The 24,808-nt window shown below is 32.4% G+C and overlaps 1 protein-coding gene across 1 annotated transcript; it reads right to left on the bottom strand.

Moving 5' to 3' along the window:
• Window positions 1–12,097: 12,097 nt before the first annotated feature.
• Toll-6 (Toll-like receptor 6) lies at window positions 12,098–23,027 on the bottom strand. The gene is made up of 3 exons (XM_035080944.1): window positions 18,330–23,027; window positions 12,658–12,729; window positions 12,098–12,527 (listed from the first exon to the last, which is right to left on the bottom strand). The coding sequence occupies exon 1, from the start codon at window positions 21,979–21,981 to the stop codon at window positions 18,343–18,345; it is 3,639 nt and encodes a 1,212-aa protein (XP_034936835.1). The 5' UTR covers window positions 21,982–23,027; the 3' UTR covers window positions 12,098–12,527; window positions 12,658–12,729; window positions 18,330–18,342.
• Window positions 23,028–24,808: the final 1,781 nt, after the last annotated feature.

Genomic DNA, 24,808 nt, shown 5'->3' with positions numbered 1-24,808 from the left:
AATTATTTAAATACACGAATTGATTTGCATATAAACTGGATATTATATTTCTGTTATATTTTTTTTTAATACATATGGTTATATACGAATTGCAACTACAACGATGTAGAATCATGTAGATTTAGCTTCTAACCTACTTTAAATGTATGTATGTATTTGTTATGTATACAGATATACTCCAAATCGCCAGTGCCTTACAACGATTATTATTTCTCTACATCATATTCAAGTCTACAACTGAGATAACTATAGGAGTTTGTTGACTTCCATGAGTTCGATGGTAATAAGTGGTGAAGGCACTAGTGTCTACATCGTTTCGAGTATACATTCGCATCTGCATTGCTCTAAGGTACTGAAATTTATCCGATATTCCCCAGTGGCAACTTGATTGTAATATCAACTTGCAAAATCTCTCCTGTCGTATAACCATCGCTCTGCTACAAATCCATTTCTGTCAGAATTATTGTGGCACTATTCGAAACTCGATCAAATAATAAAGTTAAGGTTCGATAACACCTTAACATCTATTTATTAATCCATTTCACATCCAGTTTATGCGAACTCAGACTTTTCTCATTTCCGGTGAAATAAGAGTAGAAAATAGATTGCATGTACGGAGGTTGCTTTGTTTGCTAAAATGATATTCTAAATTATCCAATCTCTTCAATAACATCAAATATTATACGTCATTCTTGTACTTCTATCAAGAGTCACATGTTTCATTTTATTTTGAATTTCAAATTTGAAAAAACTTTAAGGAACAGTATATACTCATGAGTTTGGTGAACTGAACAAAATAATAATCATACAACTGAAATAAAATAGATTACAAATTTTTGTAAATTCAAATTGTATTGGATGCATTTCTTGTCTATTTGATATGCATGAGATAATTTTTCTATACGAACATTTTTATAGATTTTAGCATTTATTTCCTCGACTATCTAGTGTGAATTTTATACTCTAACCACATACACGTCGTTGGGGGGCTTTGCTAGTATTATACAAAATTGGCAAGAGCGTATAATTGACTGCGTGAAACCAAATGCAGCTGTTCATTCGAGTATTTGCTAGAGTGGATCATTGACACAAGCTTGAAAATGAATTCGTTTTTCAGCAAATAATATTTTCATTGCATATTAATATGCATGATATATATGTCACTCTCAAGTATTTATTTAATATATTCATTTATATTAAAAAAAAAAAAAGTTATAAACATGCAATAAGCATAAAAAAATTGTCATACATTGAATGAATTATATTATTTATTCCCAAAAGCATTTAATGATAATTCAAATAATATATACTTGGAATAATTTAGAATTTATTTACTCTGTAAAATTTATTAATGATCATTCTAGCGTGAAAAAAATTCCAGTGGATTTGAATCGGAAAAGAAACATTTTCTAACTGCGGAAAAGTATTGTTACGTCTAGAGTATTTGAAATAACACACAGCCAAGATGATGTTGAATGTGAAAGCGGAAGTCTTGTCCTATAGAATTGCCAATGTAGCCGGAATCTTGAATCGGATATTCATATGAATGTGGTAGACTCGTATGAAAAAGAATAAATGTATATATAAATATAAGATTCAGTTAAAAATGACATTTCTATTAAAGAAAAATGTATTCTCAAACAAACGTGACTGAGCAAAAATACAAAATAGCATTAAAACTTGTTGAGTTAATATAAAGACGTTCCTGACAGCTTGTTTTACTATTGCCGCTGCTTCAAAAGACGATTTATCGATTTTCTAAACTGCGTAACCTTCTTAAATCTTCGAATATTTCACAGCTGTATGCATTCTTTCATCTCAATAAAAAGAGAAAAACCATTGCCAGTAAAAAGAAAATACATGAAGAATCGATTGAATTTAAGGCAACACCAAAAAGGGCCTTACATTGTAGAAATTTATTCTTTTGCATGGGAGATGAAATTCAAAGGTGAAATGGTATTTGAGTAGTGAATACTTGTAACGATTGCAGTTTGATAACATCAAACGTCTTTTTTATCAATCACTCAATCTCTGATTCATAATGTAATACTTTTTTTTGATAAGAATAATATAAATCGTTTTCCTGTAAACATATTTTTCAATTATTCATATAAAATGTATGATTTTTGAAATTTATTTGTGAAATTTAATATACGTCATAACATCATTAAAATCAAAAAAAGTTTTTGTTAAGATTGCCCAAATTTGGCAGTGAATGATGGATAGTTCAAACTGACGTTCTGTCACGTTCCTATTTCACTAACAACTCAGTCCATATACAGTCTATATGATCATGATACTATCATCTTCTAACATTTTATTCGAGTTTCTCTGATGCTATGTAATTCAGTAGATTTCACTCTTCTATGCTCTACTCTATTCCTAACTCACAGGCTCGACAGCTTATATATTTCATCTTTTGCCCCCTGGAGTTCAAGGTAACTCTTACCGTTCTCCCTAAAGGCGTGGTACAACCACAAGAAATCTTGAGGCTACACGCTTGTCCAACGTGAGAAGAACATATAGCGTACTGTGAAACGAGGGAGAAAGGTTGAGGAAACAAAGGAAAGATTGATATTATACCTACGTTCTTCGCTTACATATAAGTTCAGTAATAGAAGATATGGATATAAATGATAAAAGACTGCTTGGACACACGAAAACCTTCAAAATATTTTTTCAAGCTTAATTTAACGAAAAAATCCTTATGATTAATGACGAAATAAGATAGATGAATGTAACTGTTTGATTTAAAATACTTTAGTCAATTATCGAAAAATTTCAAATCATTTATCGTGAAGAAAAATTTCAAAATTAAAGTATGGATATAAAATATTATCTTCGTTGATAAATTTTTAACTTATGTTTTTTATTAACTAGGCACGAGATATTTTAATAATTCAATATTCCATCGCCAGCTAAAATTCTAGGAAATAATTAAAAAATGGAAAAACCAGACAACTTTCGTCTCTTCAGAGATTTTACTAACAATTTATCATTCAATCACCACACAGCTTTGTTCATTATTCAATATCATTGTTCAATAGAATATTATGTAATATTAGTGGAATCAAATTAAATTTCAAGATTTATAACAATGACGTTTATTAATAATCAAAGGATCTTATAGTACGACGGGGTAAGATTCATCAATATACTAGGGATGATACTCCCTTGGAGGTCTTGAAAAATGCAGATGTAATAATTTCCATGTCTCATAAAATAGCTTTATTATATTTTTAAATTAATATTAAAAATAATTATAACCATGATCCATTGCTACAGATTTTTTTCACATTGATTCTAAATATGATCATCTAAAAAATGAATGCTATTCAAAGTTCTAAGGAAAGATCATTTAACATTATTTTAGACTAAAAATAAATGTTTCAATTGCAGTTGAAATTATGCTAGTATTCATAAAATTTCATAAATATTTGCTATTTATTGTTGATTATCTGTTAACTGCTGATGAATAATTTATAAGCCGTTAGCTAATGCGATTAAATTATGTATAAATTGCAAAAATAAACTATGCAAATATTTAAAGAAAATTTTCAACTACATTTCTGATAAAATAAATGTTAAGACAATCATCACCATCATAAAAAAAGAAACATACAATTAATAAATTAACATGCAGGAAAGAGAGATTAAGAACGCATTTGGTAGTGAATTACTTTTAAAGTAGGGGATGATCTAAATCCACAGGGACCGAAAGAGACAGAGACACTTAATAGTAAAGGTAATCTGCAAAATAGAGGAATTGTAGAGAGGCAGGAAAATCGGATGGTCATACAGTGGTGATAACGGTTCTACGATATCTCGAATTCAGAGTTACGGGGGGGTGGTAGGCAGAGCATGAGATTCTCGGCCTCTCTTGCTTGCCCCTGTGTCGCTTTAATCCTCCATTTGGTTTCGATGTATGCGTCATGAATTATTCAGGTGTCGGGGAACGATTGCCGCATATTCACCGGTTGCCTAGCGTCCTAAATGTTTGACTCGATGCGTTGGTTGGGACCAACCGAGCAAGCATTGCCTGTACAATCGTTAGTGTAAACGATCGTACGAACGTATGCTTCCATGGGAGATTGTTCCAAATATTATACATGTACACATGTTACATTGGCTATAATATATACAGATATACATATGCTAGATGACATTTGAATCATGAATGCATCTTGGTATCGGCTTTGTCAATTATTCGGTAACTAAATTAATTTACTCGTTTTTATGCACTTGAATTTTTTGTTTTTATTATTATTTTTTTACTTTTTTTTTAATGTTAGAGGAGGAGGTAGGATTATGGTCCAGTCTTTAATATGGTACATTCGTTTATTTTTCGAGCGATAATTTAACAGAGTATCATGTAATTGAGTAAAAACAAAAAGTGACTCATAATCCTACCTTCTCGATGGGTCACTTTTTGTTTTTACTCAATTACATTATACTCTGTTAAATTATCGCTTGAAAAATAAACGAATGTACCATATTAAAGACTGGACCATAATCCTACCTTCTTCTCTATCAAATGCTGATGCCCTACATAAAAATTTTAACTGTATTTTTTTTTGTTTAGTCACTACCATCCTTCGTTCTCATTCTACTGGATCCAGAACCTCGAGGTTCATCTCGACTTCATAATGTTGACGAAGAAAAAAGTTGGACAAAAATTGAGTGAGACTAAGTATCCTTGAGCAGAAAAGATGAGGACACTCTCAACAACGTTTCAGTGTGAACTTTTCAGTCATCAATGTCTCCAATGAAAGTATATTACAAGATCTTTCCAACTTTTTTTGATAAAAAATTGCTGAAGAAAGTCGTTTTGTTATTGATTGTAGATATTTATAGCACATTAAATTTATATGCAACTTGAGATTACAAGCAAGATTATTTCCGTATATGTGAAATGAACATCGTATAAAAGTAATAGTAAAAGATATATCTTTTATTTTGTTTCATTTTCATCTTTATCTGTTGTATTTCGTTGCTACTCTTCAGCCGATAAATCCGTTTATCTTGAAACCGGCGTCACCGGCAACTTTATTGGAGCCACCAGGCCGCCACAAACGACGTCTCAGCATCGTTGAAAATGTCGCACTCACTAACGGTGATGTATTGTTACATATACGAATTTTATATTATCAACAGTGTAAAATAATGTACTTTTCGTCAATGTTTACTGAATTATTCAAATCTTTTTATTCGATCAATATAATTTTAGTTATTAATATCTTCATAATATAAAATTGAATTTAATAATTAATGTTTAGTAATGCTAATTAATTATATTATTAATTATATACATTTTTTAATTTATGACTAAATATATTTTTCATGTTGTTATAAAATATTCAGAAAATAAAAGAATGAATAAAAAATATTTTGGAATTATTGTAAAAACGCATAATCTCCACTGAAAAAAAATTTCCTTAAATGAAAGAATTTTTTATTTAAACAATAAAGGAACTTGGAGTATTCTTAAGATAACATTTTATTCGATCCAATAATATTGTCATCAAAAACACATTTTGTCATTTGTTTCAATGTTACGACAAGTATGAAAACAAATGACATTTTATTCATTTGAATAAATAAAATTATTTTAATAAAATATTAATAACGTTGAAGAAATATTTTATTACGACTATTTGAAATTTCGATGTTAACGATCGAATGAACTATGTTTTATATGGAAAAAATTTTTATCTCAGTGTACTTTACTCCGTTAATTTATTTTTATGTAAAATAATAATTATAACTGTAACCATAATTTTTTAAAAATTTCACCATTGACAAAAGTAATTATTTAAATACATTGCGGTAAAAATGGCAGTAATTATTTACAGCTGAAATACTTTTTATGCATTTTATGATAAAATAATGAATTCAAAAGGATTAAAATTGATATTACATTCTGCCGTCAAACATTTGTAATTACTCATCCTGAGTTTGTGCTCTTTAATTTTCGATCATATTTATTTATACTTAAAATTTTAATCAAATGCAATTATTTTTGTAAGTTTCATTGTAGTGTATCAAATCTTCAAACATATAATTTAACAATTATCGACTCGTAATTAGCAAGTCTATATGACCCTATAGATTATCAATATATATGTACAGTATCGAACATTTTCACATCGCACGTTCATGACAACGTAACAAACAGTCCTGATCCATCTCTCCTTCTATTTTGCTCTCTATTCTCTGCTCTCGTGCACTTCACGATGTAGTGCACGTTTGCACATACAATGTGCGTGCAATAGCAAGATAACCAGATGTCCATACCAGTGGTAATTAATTTTCCCTAACGAGTTACTGTTTTATGAAATTAATTATCGTTGTCTTATCAAGCAAAATATTAAGAGAAGATGAGTCGTTTTTTTAACATTTAAAATTATAACAGCTGTCGTTGTTAAATGCATATATATTATTAATATTATCTTGCATCCCCTACAGATAATAAAAAATATTTTTAATTAAAAAATGTAATTATTTACCGTTCAGAAAAAAAGGGATTATAAATACTATAATAATTAACAATCAAAAATTAATTAGTTATTTATTTTTTTAAACTAAAAGAACTGGAAATAAAAAAAAACACATTGATGTAGAAACGGATAGGTTTAATCGACAATTGCTATTGTTAATTTAGTATAAGAGTCGTGAAAAAAAACGGAAAGAAATAATGTCGAGTTGTAAAACGGAAAAATAGTTAAAGCAAAAGACAGGAAAAAACGAAGCGGAGACATCGATGCATAAATAATGGTTTTGAGAGCAAGTAAAAGACTTGGTACTCGTAGAGCTTTTACCAGAGAATTCAATTGTTCTATTTTGCTTCCAATAGATATAGACTTGAAGTGATAAGAGTCCTCTGAGAAAACTCAACCATCTTATCTTCTAACCCCTGTTGGAAGTATCTTGACTTCGGATAGGAAGCTGCCCAACTTTTGTCTTGTCCCATTGCTTCAGCTCTCTCTCACTCTACGATAACTTTAGAATTCATCTTTTTCTTATTTTCATTATTTCAGCGTCTTCGATCACAGTCAGAAAATTACTAAAAATGCTTTACTTCATTTATTCTTTTCTTTACTCTCTTCATTTCATCATTTGCTGTCTGCTGGATTTTATCTACTTGCTGAGAAATTCTAATCAAGCACTAAGTACTTTTAATTATGAAGAAGAAAAACGAAACATTTATCAAACATTTTTTTTCTCTTCTTCCCTTTCTTTCATCTCTCTTTACTTCAGTGTAATTTATTAGCTCATTATTTGAACTTGCATTAAAATGTAAAGTTTAAAATTAATTAAAAACTCATTATAGGAAAGAAAAAAAATGGCTAAATTATGTATTCATGCAAATACCCATCGATAACCCTTTTATCATATCTTGCTGATACTTTGGCTGCTGCCTTTTCTATTAAGTTTACACCTTGTCTTTGTGCCTCGATAAAATATCTGGGTAATGCGAGTGATTTTCACTCAATTAAGCATGAAAGTTAAAACAGGAGTAGCGTATTGAAGAGATGACAGACGGGAATTATTTGCATCACGAACAATAGGGGTTGTCTGTTGAAGCTTGCATAAAACAAGGGTTAGAATCTTAGGAAAAGGACTTACAGAAGTAGAACTCGTGATTCATAACGGTTGAAAAGATGCTATGTTCGTTCTACTGAACATCCTTTTAATCAAATAATAGAACCGCTTAAGTCAATAGGTCTTTGATGAAAGCTCTTATTGTATTTCTCAGAAAAGCAATCCTACACTTTCGAATAGAATATTTCGTATCATCCAACCGTTTTTGTCCTTTCACCTGTTGAAAATAATGACAGACTTTTATACAGTTCTGTTTTTGTTCTCCATTCATTGTCATTCATGCAATAATCTTTTTATCATTTGGAAACTCTTGAAAATAAACATTTTTTATTATATTCTATAAAGTTTTCCATGTTAAATATTTACGAATATTGTTAACGAAAAAATTGCATTTCCTAGATATACCAAAAATTATTGCTGATCTTTTATAAATATTTACTGTAATCTGATACGAGAAACATCTTCATGATTATTATTTTGTAGTTGAATGGGAGTGGATAAGCTAGCAGATGACTTTTTCCTCATGGGATTTCAAAGCAAACTAGTGACAAACCCCCTGCTCTTTTCCCCATATGATGTACCCTTAGGATCTTTCTATCACCATGGTAACCACTGTGTTAGTTAGTTGCCCAAGGGCCCACTATACAGGCTCCATGTGTAGCTTTATCTGCAACCTACCTTGTTATGGCATCTACCAATGGGGAAATGAATATTTCCTCGAAACTTGTTGATACATTTTTTGTTGATAAATAAGTGGCGGAAAAAATAAACACTTTATGAGAATGTATTTTTGATACTTGGATGCAACGTTCTGGAATATGAGCTCCAATTTTCTCAATTGAACGGATGCTCAGTCACACTTCTGAAAGTTATCGATTTTAGTTTTCTTCACATGAGGGATTTTGAGTCATATCATTAGCCGAGAGTGATACAACCAATTTTAACATGTTCACTTTCATATTGCCTCTTTCATCCATTCATTGTTACTCCATCAAACTGTATTTATGAACTTACCGTACCTGTTTTATACTTGACAACAATAATAATAGTTTTTAACGCGAAATATTGCCAAATTCACTCGCTGCCATCATTCAAACTCCACTTATCTTCATAAAACTTTTTACGTTCCATTTATAGCTACTCTTTCCATTATTTTTTACGAGTCAGACAAATGCTTCAATAATCCAATGACACTTGACTATTTTCACTAACGATGCTACTCTAAATTTTAATTAATTTATGCTAAATGGAAGCTCTAAAAATAAATCGAAAATTAACGAATTAGTCGGTGAATGGAAAAACAATAGAACAAGATATAAACTCATTGTCGACAACAAAGTACCATGAAATTACACGTGGTAGGGAATTCAGTGGGAGGGTAAAGTAAAAGCGTAGGAGATGTATGGTGAAGTTGTTCATTCGTGTCTGCAGTTCCGGTGTTGTCTTAGACGCCTTCAAAGCAGACACAGTTTCAAGATTGTTATGTCAGGCTCGCCTTCTGAGCGCAGCAAACTGTATAACAATGATGGGCAAACATGCGGCCACGTTTCTCAAGGTTATCCGAATTCTCATCTCACCCTCCTTGTCTCGCTTTCTCTTAAGTCTCTTCCAGTCTTAGTCCCATTGGTTTGTCTATCATCATGTTCGCTTGCTTACCTTGCTTGTCAACTGAAGGAGAATCTTTAGATAAGATCAAACGGTGTACAGGTTTTAAGTAAACCTGTTAAAATTAAATATCATCTCTATTTTATTAACATCATCCATAAAATTTCTACAGTAGCTAAAGTTATTTTATTTTTATTTATTATATTCTTTTTAGTGAAGAAGTCTTCAAAAGCTAGTAATAAATTCTCTTAAATATAATTCATTAAAACTTAGGTAAGTATAGTCTGAATTGTATCGACGTTTTGACTTCTTACAGAAGTACCTTCATTGCAACAGGTGTTTGGACTTAAATTAAAATTAGCGATTACGTGAAATGCTCGTAAAAGTTTCATCTACTCACTCACAAATGTACAATTTTTACGATTATTCAGTAGCTATAGGGAGTTGGAACTTACTTAGATCGCAATTTTTTTGTTGATTTCACAATTTAGATTCTGATTAGAAAAAAACCAAGTGAATATTGAAAAAAGCTTTAATAAAAAATCTTCATTATCGGTCATGACTTATTTTTATTTGATTAAAAAACAGTAATGATCGTGGAAGCGAAAACTAAAATACGCAAAGAACTCGAGAAGAATTTTTTTCAAGATTCTTTTGACAGGTTATTGCATATCGTAGTTCAATAAATTCGATATTACTTGGTGTAAAAAAGAAAAAAATATACAAAAACGTAAAAAAATATAGTTATAGTGGCATAAAAAAGCTGTTTCATACCTCATTGAGAAATAAGATATCTTTAAAAAGACACTCATGACCTCCCTTCAACGTTATCCTGTTTCCTCTATTTTTATTCAGTGAGCTGTACCTGTTTTCTTTTTATTGGAGCTCATCCATCCGTTTCTGACCCATCAAGATGCGCTTTCTACATAGCAATATATACATAAAAAAAAATCTTTCTCTCAGTTCTTCGTGAATTGGCTTTTCTTTATGTATTTTTCTTTCATTCATTCAACTGTACCGACACATACTTATCCTCAGAGCAACATTTGCACGACGTAAATCCAGTACAAGGCACATCAAGAACACCAACGACGTTGACATGCTTTCCACCTGGGATGCCCGTACCTTCTCGTCTCTTTTACATCTCAACATCGAATATAAGATCTAAGGAAAACCAGTTTTATTCTCGTTCTTTTCCATTTTCATATAAAGTTTCACATAAAGCGGCCATTGTTATCCTTCATTTACTGTAGACAAACAGGATACCGAAAGCTTCTTCATGTAGAAATTTTTTTTATTTTTTAAGTAGGAAAAATAGTCTCTAATATCTGACAAAAAAGTTACCTCATGATGCATAACATAATATTGTTTAATTAAAACCATCGCTGATGTAAGAAAGCTTCAGATTACTCATAGACTGCAATTTTACTGTAAAACAATTGACTTCATTTTTAATTAATTATAAATTAATTAAAAATAACTAAGACAATATAGAAAACTTGAGAAATGACTTCTTCAATTGTATTCTTTAAATTTAAATATAAAATTTAATTATTATTTTCTATGTAGCAAATTTAATTTTCTTTCAAGTTCAAAAGAATGAAAAAATATTGTTCAGAAAATTAAAATAGAATTATTTTTTATTAGTGTTTACATCAAACTTTAATTTAACTACAATACACGTAAAATTTAAAAAATAACAACATTTATTCAACACTTTTAGTAAAGGTAAATGTAAAAACCGTGTAGAGAAAATGAAAAAAATTTTTTTTATTTAGTATTTTTATTCATTTCAAAAAGTCTAGATTTTGTATTCACAGTCACACGAGAATCTTTTCAATTTCACTCCAATTTCACTGTTGGTAAAATCACCTTTTGTACATGGAAAACACACATGCCTTTTCTTTTTTGGCGATCCTCAAAATCCTTGCACGGAATTGAATATCCTCGACGACCTACTTCGTTATTTCTATCGGAACTGTTAAGCATACAGCTGTCTTGCTCTAGCTTACTATCTGACAGATTATTTTTTAACCCCTCAGGCACAAGAAAAAGTCTTTTGGTTATTCCAATTTTACTCTTGTGATCTCATCGTCTTTCTTTTTAATCTTTCAGTCAATTGAAAAATAAACATCAAAACTTTCTTCACTGGAAATACGAAATCCTCATTTCATAGCATAAACATTTAAAGTATTATTTTTTGTTTTACTTTATTTAGAAGGATGTATACATAAAGTAAAATAAGAAAATGTAATAAAATTGTTATAGCACCATTTCTGTTTACTTATTTATTTTCGTTTTTCATACAACCTTGTCGAAAAAAGCAAAATATTATCCATGATACAGAGACGTGACATGAAGAAGTAGGTAACTCAGATTCAAAATTTATCGCAGGACTTTATGTACTGGTCCCATGTTCCCTAAAGTACACCTACCTCATCTTGCTTGCTATACCTCCATTAAATCAAATGGTGTTCACTTTCTTCTAGTCACCAGAGATTTGCATTGATTTATTTTAAATAGTATTTATTATTTTGCAAAAATTTTTAAATTCAATTTTATCAAAAAAAATTTTTAATTAAAGTGAGACATTTTAATCTATCTTAAGAATTTATGTCTATTGACAGAAGAAATGTAAACTCTCTACTATTTCATATAATTAAAATCTATTAATGTCGAAAACATTGCAGTAAAAATAATATTTACGATTGAAACTCCCTGTTTATTCAGTTCTTTTTGACGGAGAGCGAAAAAATATTGAAGGGGATGTTATAAATTAAGTCAAACATCAAAAATGTATTTGGTATAAAGAAATGAAATTACGAAGTAAATTACACGTGATTCATGATTAAAATATATATAAATAATTTTATTGTTTATGATACACATTCCTATCTATATTACAAATATACAAAATTTTTATTTACAATTCTTGAGCTCAAAGCACGATGCTTTAGAACCTTAAACAAACAAGAGATGTAGCGAAGAACAATTGTTACATTTTAATTTTTTTAATTTTTTTTCCTTTCAATTATTGAACACGGTCGTTTTACCCAACGATCGATCAATTAGCAAGAGAAAAAATGTATAATTCGTTGCGATATAAGATACAAGAAGTATTTTGTTTTTTTTTTCCATTTTTTGCACTAATTACGTTTTCATTTGTATAACTACCAAAGCTATCACGAGTTTTGTTTTCATCAAATGTAGAAATAAGTATTTATTTTATTTGGCAAACTGCATTTAAGGGTACTCCAGCGCAATAGTAAGAATTTCCTCATGATCATAAGTAGAAAGAATAGTCTCAATAGTCCGGGGTCCTGAAATGGATAGAAAAAATCAAAATTAAATTTTTTCATTTCCTTGAACAGAATATTTCCATGATATTAGATAAAACTAATATTAAACTTCTACGCAAATGTAATACGTAAAATCTAGAACGAAACTCACCTCTCTTTTCTTGATATCTAGAGACTCCATACGTGGGTAAAGTTCGATAATACCTCCGGCCAGGATCCACATCTAAAACAAAGAGAACAGTACAAAATTGAATCAATTCTTTTTCGTAAAAGTTCTTTTTTTGCAATAGTATAAGGTTCAAAGCGAAAGAATAAGCAATGCAAAAGGAAACGACGGAAAATAAAACGATACAAAGAGTGTAGACAATTGCGCGTGAATCGCTATTTCGTAATGAAAATAGATTCGACGGAATTCCATCATTGAAGAAATTCCAGCGTTCCAACGGCGACGAAATGAGACTCAAGAGAGAAAAGAAATCGATAAAATGTCCAGAATTCCATAGGTTACAAAGCAATTCTTGGCTCTATTTTCCGACTCTATGTGCAATAATACTCGTATACATACAGCTAAATGATGTTTTCTTCCTACATTTTCCTTATGAAAAGTCTTTTTTCTCATATCCTCTTTATGCGCGCTTTTCTTTTCACATTTGGCCGCACGTTTCTTGCCATCTTAGCACCGATTGTACCCTTGAATTTACGAGCCTTGAATTACGACTATTCTTTCGAGGGTGCCAAGGAAACGACCAAAACAGAGAAAAAACTTTACGTTTTACATGTTGGAATTCCATATTACTTTCGAAGAGATATAAAGCAGAAAAGGAATAAAACAAGAGGAATTTGTTTTCAATATTTCACGTACGTACATGGAAATATGTCGTTTTAATTTGACAATATATCAATTTATTAATGTAGTAGTGTACTAGTGAATTGCAGCAAGAGATCAGTATGTTTCAAAGATTTAATACAGAAGATCTTGGAAAATTCTAGACAAATTTTTCAACGTAATCCTTTATCATCACACTGTCCCTTTTTTTAACTTTTTTTCTTTCACATCACCTTCAATTTACTACTTCATATTTCTAGATTTTTCTTTCCTCTTTACTTGCCTTCATCAACTGACACTTGTATTTCTCTCCTCTACCTTCAATTTAATATCAAAGGAAATTTTACGTTCATATTGCAATTAAAAACGACATGGGTTTTTTTTATTACGTCAACGTCAATAATCTCTACATGGACAATAATTTCATTTCTGTTAATATATTGTCAAAATAATAAATGTAATACATTGAGAAAACTCGGTGAGGAGTTTTAGTTTTTCAAAACATCACTAATGGTTTTTCAATGAAATGTCAAATCATTCTATATTTTAATGATTAATCAATTTTTCAAATATTGCAAAAAGCTTTTTATGTATATTTAATTCCAATAACAACTCAAATCAATAATACATTATTTATAAACGTATCAAAAAATATCTATTATTGAAATCGGTAGTTGATGTACCAAAGGCTAAGTGCCACTTTATGATATTTTTTTTCATTTTTTGTTACCATTTCTGTAACATCATGGATTGAAAAGTTGACACATTTCAGTAACTGTGAATAAGCTTGAGGAGAACGCAGCTGCGACAACTTTAAGGCTTCAGGAGTTTTCACATGAAGTTGAAATAAATCGAAGCGACTTAAGTATAAAGCATAAAAAAAAAATAAAAAATACAACTGAAATAAAAAGCAAAATATATATAGTAGTATTGTATACTAGTAGGCTGGAATAATTTCCCTATCATATTTTACAGTCGTTCAGTTGAGTTGACTTTTAAAAAGTTGAAGAGTTTTATATTATTCATATTAAAACATTGCTACACTTTAAGACGAAAGAAAATAAAAAAAAATAGACGTCGCAATTTGTAAACTCAACGTGTGAGAAAAGTAGGCAAAACTTATAATAGAATCATCTTTTTACCGCGATCTGTTCCAAGAAAGTCGTGGAGGAATTCAGTTTATACTACTTCTCTCTTTTTTTCCGTTTTCTTTTATAATTCTTTCCGTATACCAGGTATAGGTATTCATCTTATATACCTGCCTCTGTTAAATCTTTCGTCTTCTCATATATTTCTATTCTAAAGTATAAAGAAATTTACACATAAACTTTAAATGATTGCTCTCTTCCATAAATTTGCCATACTTGGCGTATGATAAAATAATCATTATAGTTAAGTTTAACGTTGAAAAAAAAACTTGGAAAGATGTTTTTCATGATGGTAAAACGAAAACCCACAGAAAAAGATGAGGTAAAATGGAGATATAGTCAAGTGTAAGAGGAACGAAGATGGCCTTTTATTGAAAACAGCTTCAGCAGCAGGACCATTATTCCACCAACATCGCAGGCCATTGTACCAAGGCGTGAGGCTGCAGATTGAGCATCTGCTGTGCTGCGGTCTTACTTTCTTCCTTTAGTATAGTATTCTACATTATATTCTTCTCTTTCTTCGTTGCACGTTCTTGCACGCACAGTTGGATTTTCTGACATTTTGATGGTGCAAGAACACCTGAGTCGAGTTGTGATCCTATCGCACTTAGCAAGCACTGCTTTTTGAATTTAAAACGTCTGCACACATCTTCAACTTCACAAAAACGAATAGAGTCGTACAATAGCAGCCGGTAGCATCAATATAGGTAATTATTACCTGAATAACTGCCACTCTCCTATCGTCTGACTATTGAATGATCTTTTGTTGCTTATTTATTTGATCTTTTTGATTATTTTTTTTTTCTAGTTTCAATAAATATTTTATATTAATTTAAGAATTTTATCAATCACTATTTTTTCATAAGCCATTTCCTAGCAGCAGCTATTCTATCTTTTCAATCAGAATTAATCAATCAATCACAAATTGAAGTCGAGGGTTGCTATGGATGTACAATATAGAAATTAAGTGATACTTTTGATAAAGTTAACATCACACGTTGATTGACCATAGAAAATAGAGGTGAAGAAATCAATAACCACCATGTGTCGAGAGCTAAATTTTACTCTCCCTTTTCATCAATTTTTTTTTTCTACTTTTTTCTCTTCGCTTCATTTTCTTTATTTTATACTTGACCTATCACTCGTTGAACAGTAACCCTATTCAATTCTCGTCACGTTCTTTCTTATGTACTGATTGATAGATTGATTGCATTTCCATATTCTCGTCGGTCGTGTTCCTTATGGCGCTACTCCTTTCATCTTCACCTCATCTTTCTCTAATTACCTCGGCTTCTAACTATGACTCAACTATCGTTTACACTATTAACGATAACGAAAATCAATTTTCTTTTTATTCATTTTACATACAAAATTACTTTCGCTTTGAGTTAGCATCAATATTTAAATTACTACGCTGTACAAAAAAGATCATTACTACAATGATTCAAATGAAAGAGCACAAATTCAAAAAGAATGGATTAGGTAAAATAATTAAGCAAAAAATAACGAGAAAACAAATAAAAAAAAAAAATTTATAATAAAAATATATCGACTGTTGAGAATAAACGATAATTGGAAAGGAACCCTCATTAATCTAATTAACAGGCATTTAGCAAAAGCTTACAATTTGCCAGAGCTTCCTCAACCCACTGAATGATCGATATGAATTTCAATTACAACGTAACTGTATCCACCTCACAATTATTTTTTTTTATACAGCACTTGATATGTGCATGTTAATCAGAAAATATCTCGTACAAAAAAATGGGAATTAATGTGCTTTGAAATTGAAAGAAAATGTCGAAAATGCTATTGGAATAACTTCAAACCAATGATAATAGAAGCTATTATATAAGTTTAATATGTAATTAATTGGCAATTATATAAGCGTCGATAATAATATTAGATAATAATACATATTTATCAAGTTAGCAAGAAAATAGTTAGTATTCCTTGATAAACTGATAGATAATCTGATTTGTTCTTTAATTATCGAATCAGTCTGACTGTGGTATTGAATCGATTGCTTTGCATCAATCTGGTTGGTACACTAGTTAAATATCGATTCTCCAGCGCAATTTTAGTTTCGCTTTCCTTCTGTGTCGTCTCTTTCGTTGCTAGTACACGTGAATTAATTGAAACTTTGCTTCAACTCTCCCACCTCACCGTAACGACTTTATTGAAACTGAATTAACCACACAACCAGGCCTTACAATGAATGAATCAAGTCCTATGAATCTCAAACTACATACTTTAGAAAATGTCTACATTGATGCCAGGCTTCATTGAAATGTGTTTGAAATTTTTCTAGTGGGTAAAAAATGTTTCTTTAATCAGTACCTATTTAATTACGATAAAAATGAGATTGGTGTTGAGTTCCACAGGTAATTTTACAACTAAACATAGCTTTTTTATCGAAACTTTTTATTTTTCTGTGTGAAAAAATTTAACTTAACTTTTAAAATGACGATTGTGATATTAGAGAACAATTTTTTCTAAAGCCAACTTCTGAATAGTACTGAATATAAATTTTCATCGACACTACAAAGAACAACAATAAGTCCTTTCAGTCTTTCATACATTGTCATGTGTAAATGTATTTTTTGCGTAATCCTCAAAAAGAAGAAAAAAGGCGTATTGCAAGAGGCGTATCGATGCAGCTTATCGGGAGCTCAGCCGTTAATGGAAGTGAGAGAGTATGTGGCTACAGCCGGGCAAGTATTGAGGAACAAAAAACGAATCCGCCTCCCTACCTCCCTTGTCTCTAATACTAGAATAACCATCATTTTTTAGCTTGCTTATGTATATCCAAAGAGTCTTGTACATGGAATTGGTAAGTCTAACCATACGTTGGCAATTCATCATTTTGCTATAGTGATTATGTTAGCACAGCATGTCTCGTAAAATAAAACCTTCAGGAAGGGAAAAAAAATAGTACAATATGAATCAGTAATAAAAAGTAATAAACGACTTAAGCTTATTCGTTTCATATATGCTTTTTTTCATTTCAGCCCTATACATAGACACGATCTTTTATCATTTGATAAATTCGATGACAGAAAATTTGTCATGCTCATGGTTCATTGGATAATCCTAGTAATATTTATGGAGTATCTAATGCTCATTCATCCTCTCCGGCAACGTAAACTCGATTTCCTATACCTGATAAAATTAATTGGAAAGTCCTGAAGGCATAAACACATGCATGAAATAGCATAGTACACTTTCAAACTGCCTTGCAACTCTGTGAAAGTAAGAATCAAGCGTGCGGAAACTATAGAGCTTCAACTACCCTCTGGGGTAATAAGGCTCACATATTCCATCATATCCTCTGATGATCTTTCTTCAATATCACCTAGGGACGTGAACAAACGGTTCTTATGAAGAGTTGAAGCATTTTCCAGAAAATATAATTGTATATATCGTTAGGTAGTTCATACACAGATATCAGACGTTCATTGCCTATCAATTACGTCAATAAGTTATTCTTTAATAAGTTGAAAAACAGTTTTTCTAAAGACCAGAAGTTGCGATGCTTTGGCAATATATTATTAAAAGTTTTTAATTAAATATTGTGGTAATTGAAGCTTTCATCGTTCCACTTATAATTTATTATCAAAGAATCATTCTAAAAACATTGGAAAAATCAAGAATCAAATAAAAAATTTATTGCTAGTTTTCTATTAAATGTCTTCAATAAGAAATAAGGGCTTGAAAGAAATTAAATAACATGAAAAGATCTGCGATATTAAATTTAAAAAAATGATCGTTTGATTGAATTATTAATTTGTTGTGCTGCTTAAGAAATAAAAAATGAATTAATGGAGTAGATAAAAAAAAATTGATTACCTGAAACATGGTCCTATGCCAGCAGATGATGAGATGGTGGCGGAGGTGGAGGAGGAAGCGGCAAAGGTCTTTCGAGAACTGGAATCGGTGATACATCCGGCATAGCAAACTTAAGCTTCTGCCAGAATAACTTGTCTCCCCATACCAGAACAGTATGTGAAGAAATTCGTTTTTTAAGATCAGCATCAAGGTCACGTGGACAGACACCGCCCACTAGTAGTAGAATGACTGATCGTCCTTTACCTCGGAGTGCTTCCCTTAGTGCTGCTTTAAATTCAAACCTCGCCCACTCTCCGTGTAGGAAATTACGTGATAGAATGAGGATAGTACGTCTGGAAGAATCAGCTGCTTCGGCCACAGCATCAGCAACATTAGCACCTGCTCCCAAGTCTCGATAATGAAGACAAAGTCTGTAGGATGACTCGAGGCCAGGAACTAGAACTCGAGACACAAAATTTTCGTCAACTGCTGAGTATGAGATGTATGCATCAAAAGGTTTTTCTCGGTCTTCAAAAGCTGCAGTTTTATAACAAGCTCTCAGACCACATCTGCTAGCAGCCCAAGCACGGATGGTTCTACGATGTCTGAATGCACCACAAAGTAATGCCATCATGGCAAAGAAGAGCACAGCTGTAGCTAGCAAAAGTGGTAAATAAGCTTCCAGAGGTCTTGTTTCTACAGCAGAAGTAACTCCTGTCAATGCAGCACAATTTATTACAGTCCCATTAACTAAGAGAGTGATAGGCATTCCGAGGGCACAAGTTACTCGTTTCCAATCAATAATTTTAGCTTTATTCTTCGACATCCAATCACGAACTTGATCCAAATATGTACAATCACAGCTCCAAGGGTTATTAGAGATACTTATATCGACAAGATATGGATTTTGTGCTAATTGCCAAAGGGCAAATGTACTTAATTGATTATTTTCGAGTCTGAGTACTTCAAGATGACGTAGAGGATTGAAAGTACCGTTATCAATGTGAGAAAGTAAATTATTCTGAAGATAGAGCTCCTTAAGATTTTCAAGCGACACCAGTTCGACACCATTGAGTCGAGATATTTTATTGTTTTCAAGGTGAAGAACAATAAGACGTTTCAAACTGCTGAAAGTGTGATTATGAATGGCGATGATGTTGCTGTCATTCGCATAAAGAACTTCAAGATTTTTACGACCAATGAATGAGTGAGAAGTTAATTCACTAAAATTATTGCCATCTAAATAAACTTCTGTGGCATCCATTGGTAGACGTCCTGGAAGAGTCTTATACCCAGCGTTAGAACAATCAACAACATTAGCAGACCAAGATTGATCATGGTAACATGTACAGTTATTCGGACAAGTCATTTCACAGTCACATGCATCAAAGTCACAGCAATGACAGAGTGCAAAGCAGTGTGCTTTGTAGTCGCAGAGAAATTGCGATGGCTTAGCTTCTAAAAGAGGAACGAAAGAACGATGTCTGTCGTATAGTAGACGACAATAGACTGATTCTAGGTCCATGACCTTTGGATGCTGTCTCAGCGGCAATGAATTTATTCTCTGCAACCATTCAATCGTGCAATCACAAATGAAAGGATTACCACCGATGTAAAACTCTGGGAGTGGTCGATTCTCAGGTACCTGAGTTAACTGCAATGCTGACAAATCCATCTTTACTATCTGATTGGCGTAGAGATCAACTCGCGTAAGATTTTCCTTGTCGTGAAATGTTTGCGGTTCAACAGTGTGAATCATGTTGTCATTGACGAAGAGTAGCTCTATGGAATCTGGCACAGATTTTGGATGAATTCTCGTTAGTCTGTTGAAAGAGACATCAAGAGTCTGCAAGCGGAAACCTTGGGGAGCTACGCCAAGATCCATGATCGCGTTTTTGTGTAGATCCATCCACTGAAGTTTTTCCGGTAGAAGGCTATAATCGAAGTGGCTTATCGTGTTGTCAGACATATTGAGCCAAAGCAAACCTGGTGCATTTGCAAATATTCCGCTCATATCCTGGAGGTAATTTGCGTCTAATCTTATCGCTTGCAAGGCTGGATTGCCAGAGAACGCAGCATATTCTACGTACTCGATTTTATTTCTTGCTAAATTGAGGATTTGTAATGCTGGCAGTTCAGATAGAGCTTCTTTCGTCACGTTTACTATCTCATTGCCGATCATTCGCAATCCATACAAGCTGGTCATTCCTCTAAACCCTGGTTTTTCTAGACTTTTTATTTGATTTTCACCAAGATCCAGTGTTCTCAACAATCTCATATCTTTTAGTGCAATCGGAATATATTCAAGATTATTGCCAGATAAATTTAAATCTTGCATACTAGAGCAATTTCGAAAAGCATCTGGATGTATACCTTCCAGTAAATTTGAATCCAATGACAGCAATGAAACAGCGTATAAACCATTTAAAGAGTAAGCATCTAAGTACGTCAATCGATTGTGCGCCAATTCCAATGTGTGTAAATTACTCATGGGTGAAAAGGTGTCAGCTGGTATCGTTTCTATTTCGTTGTATTTTAAATTCAGTATTTGTAGTGTATATAAATCTTTGAATAATGCCGGATCCAATTTAACTATTTTATTATGTGATAAATCCAATAAAACAAGGCGTATTAATCCGGTGAATGTGGCAGCATTAAGCCATGAACTTGTCAGCATATTTCTGGACAAATCTAACGTGACAAGTTGATTCATATCAGCTACGAGGCCTGGTGCCAGGGCACTGATCGAATTGTTTTGAAGCCGCAGTTCCTTCAACGTGTTTGTGGCGTCCTTGAACATACCGGCGGGAAGAGCAACGATCCTATTGCTCGACAGGTCGCATACCTCGAGGGATCTCAAACCACGAAGTGCAGCGTCTTCTACCATGCTGATGATGTTCCGTGATATATTAAGACTCTTAAGCCGCTCAAGCGAAGAAAACCCATGGGACGGCAAAACAGATATCTGATTGTTAGACACGTCAAGACTTTGAATATCAAGTAAGCACGTGATCGGTGCCATCGTCAGCTCAATATCCCTTTTCTGAGAGTTTTTTACAAAATCACTGAAGCCAAGTTCCGTTACGTCTTTCAACATATTCCAAGAAACATTTAAAGTAACTAAATTGGTGAGAGGACAAAAAATACCTTCAGGTAGTTGCCAAATGTTATTAGATGAAAGATCCATTTTCTCGATCAAAGGAGTCATATCAAAAGCACCACGTTCCAATTCAAGACTTACTTTGCTTTTACGTCCATTCAGACTTCTTAAAGTTAAATTCCTCAAGTCATGGAAGCCATTCAGTATTCTAGCAGGCCAAAGCTCAAACTTGCAGCCAATTAAACGTAAGTCACGTAATCTCCACAAATGCGCGAAATGTTCAACTATACTGATACTAGAACTAGTTTCTAGCTCCAAATCTTCACATATAATGTTTATTGACGTAACATATTCACTGATGACACGTGACAAGTTTAAATGCAGTACTTCGATATTGGAGAAACTATAGACACAGGTTAATGCCACTTCATGTTGTAAAGTACAATGCTCGGGCACGTCGAATCTTGATGATGGCACACTGGTTACCGCTAGTACGTGATATACGCCGAATACAAGGCACCAGGCCAGCCGTAGAGTTAACGAGCGGGCCGGGTGGCCACTGCCGGCCCTCATTGCTCTATCTCTCTGACTCGTTGCTCTTTGGGTCCTAGTTATGTTCAACCAAACGAATTACGTATACGTACAAACTACCACACAATTCCATAGTGCTGTGGTAGTAAACGTAGTAAAAACAAAACGCTCAGCACTAAACATCTCGACTCTCGTATTTCCGCTCGCCTGAACTACTATACTTTTTCCGAGTCGTCAAGTGTCCACTTGTCAAAATTTCTTCTCTCACATTCTTCTAACTTCCAAACACAATTGTTTCTCTCCTTAAAAAATTATGTCATGTACAGTCTACTTCTCTTTATATTAACTTTCCGCTGCTACGAATGTGAAACCATTTACGACTCCACTCTTCTACTCTTGCCAGCTCTCATCATTCCTTACTTTTTTCTCCCGTTGTCGTTTTTTTTTCTTTCCTCTGACTTTAGGAAAATGTCAATGTTTTCCTCGAGCGACTTAGCGACTCTTCTTATGTCAGTTTATCTTTCAAAATGTCACCGAGTTGCTCCGAAAATGATACTCATTAATCTCTCCCTTTACACTCCACCAAAACGTGCTCCCTTAGTTGATTACTTTGGTATTCAAGCCACACGAATCAACTCGTGATGGTCAGCTTAGATATGACATAACCGTTTGTCGCTGTCATATATTCTTCCTCTCAAGGAAAAGTGTACAAGAGTGAGTACTTTTATCGGAAAAACAAACTTGAAATATATTCACCCCCTCAAAATGACAGCTTATATATACCTTTCAGCTTAAACTTATGTATTACAATTTCATATCACTTCAAAATTTTCCTTAATATTTCTATCACTTAATTACGTTTTACTCTCCATCATATTCATCACAACAATTCCCGTTCATCACTCACGAAAAATATTCATTTACGTTTTATTAATTTCTCTCTAATACTACCATGTTTCAATTGATGCATTATAAAATGAAGAAATTTTTTACAACATGTAGATAAATGGAGATAGTCTCTAGATGTATTAAATTCCTAATCCTACTCCCGCAAGTACAGGACCACTTCGATTAGAGGCCACCGCGCAACTGACGAGAGATCTCTACGGTCTTTTACTCGACGCAACATCCGCCAATGATGCCTGCTCCCTTCCACACTGCAAATGTACCACCACCAAGTCCAGCGCGAGTAGCGGCGGCGCCGACGAGGAATCCACAGCCGCTGTGGCTCCTGCCGAGCGCAATATAATAAAGCACCTACTGGTAGACATTGCACCAGCATATGTGGACACTCAAAGAACAGGAATTATGTTAAAAGCATTACATAGACTTCAACTTTTTAAATTCCTTCTTTTGATCATGTCAAAGGAATTTGGCCTTTCCTACATTTCATTCATAATGATATGAAATATATCTATTTATTTTGATAGGATATCTCTCTTTTTTTTATAAACATTAAATTATCTACGGACGTTTTATAGAAGAAATTCATTGTTCCATTTACTTTTGTCCACTTTAAATTGCCATTGTTTTATTTGCGAAACACTTACACAATTCGCTTGTTTAACTTTCAAGTGCTCTGCTGTACCAAACTCTGTACGCTCGTATTCGTGTAAAAAAGAAACTTAAAACCCTTTTTGTCATTTAACCGTGTGTCAAGTGGGAACAACAATTATTAACAGAAAAAGTTATTTATTTATACCAGGCAATGTTATAATAGAAACAATCAGTCTACTTAAAATGCTTTAAAAAATTAATTTGATATTTTTGCATACATATACAATAATCTGTTATGATTAAAATAAATAATATTTGATATAATAGAATAATTTTTTTCAAATGAAATCAATCATATGTATGATATTAACTTAAAAATTGAAATTGTTGTCTTTATCTGTTTACGAATTGCCTTAATTGAATTCAATACCATAGTTGATCCAACTACACTGGACTCCCTTAGGAAACTCTGGTGATTGGCTAGTTCCGGCATATATCCCACTGCTGTCGGGCAAAGTTGAATGCTAGCAGTGCACAATTGAATATGTGTGAATGCATTCATTGCAACAATATGCGTGACACACTAGGTTTGAAACAGAGCGTGATTCCATGCATGACGAATTTTATGTTTGTCTCATTCGTTACAATACAATACACTACTAGGGGATGATTTGGTTTTTGAATTGAAAATAATGAAAAAGAAAAAAATTTAAAGGTAATACAAAAACATTTTTTCATAAAATGTACACACTGAAGGTATAGAACTAAATATTTTGTGTTGGGTTGGATAAATTTAAGAACACAAATTTGAACCTAAGTCCTTTGATATGCCGCCCGAGAAAGAAGAAGTTTTAATTAAACAGAGAATGGGCGTTTAATCGAGCAAAAGGGATTAATTGCTGAGGGGTTAAAACATCAGGGGGTCAAAGAGGAAAAAGCGAGGGTGAGAAGAGCAAGAGAGTCACCGATTCAACTGCTAACCCTCAACCTCAAGCAGATAAAACGGTTCGTATAAATATCCACGACTACACTCGTCCATAGTCTATGTCTTTTGTCATTTTTTTTTTACTCTTTTTTACTCACTTTTTTCTACTGATGCTCTTTTACATCCCCGGCAGTGAATAAATTAAGTACATATAACTCGAGCAAATTAAAACAAACGTGACAATACTTTACTTCGTCTCGGGGATTATATGAACAAGACTGAGAAATAAAGAAACTCACTTTAGAACAGCAGAGAAAAAGAGTAGGAAATAAACTTTCATCATGTTAGAAATTAATTTTTTAATTTTCATGTATTATGAAAAATCGATAAACTAATTTGATCGTGCGAAATATAAATTACTTTAAGTTTGATATTCATAGTCATCAT

Source organism: Chelonus insularis, unplaced genomic scaffold, assembly GCF_013357705.1.
Source record: "Chelonus insularis isolate UGA/USDA-ARS -01 unplaced genomic scaffold, ASM1335770v1 contig_317_pilon, whole genome shotgun sequence".
NCBI classification, from domain to species: Eukaryota; Metazoa; Arthropoda; class Insecta; order Hymenoptera; family Braconidae; genus Chelonus; species Chelonus insularis.
This window is presented reverse-complemented; position numbering and strand designations above follow the sequence as displayed.

Coding starts and splice junctions, on each gene's coding strand:
- Toll-6 (XM_035080944.1), bottom strand. CDS start 21,981: ATGAGGGCCGGCAGTGGCCACCCGGCCCGCTCGTTAACTCTACGGCTG.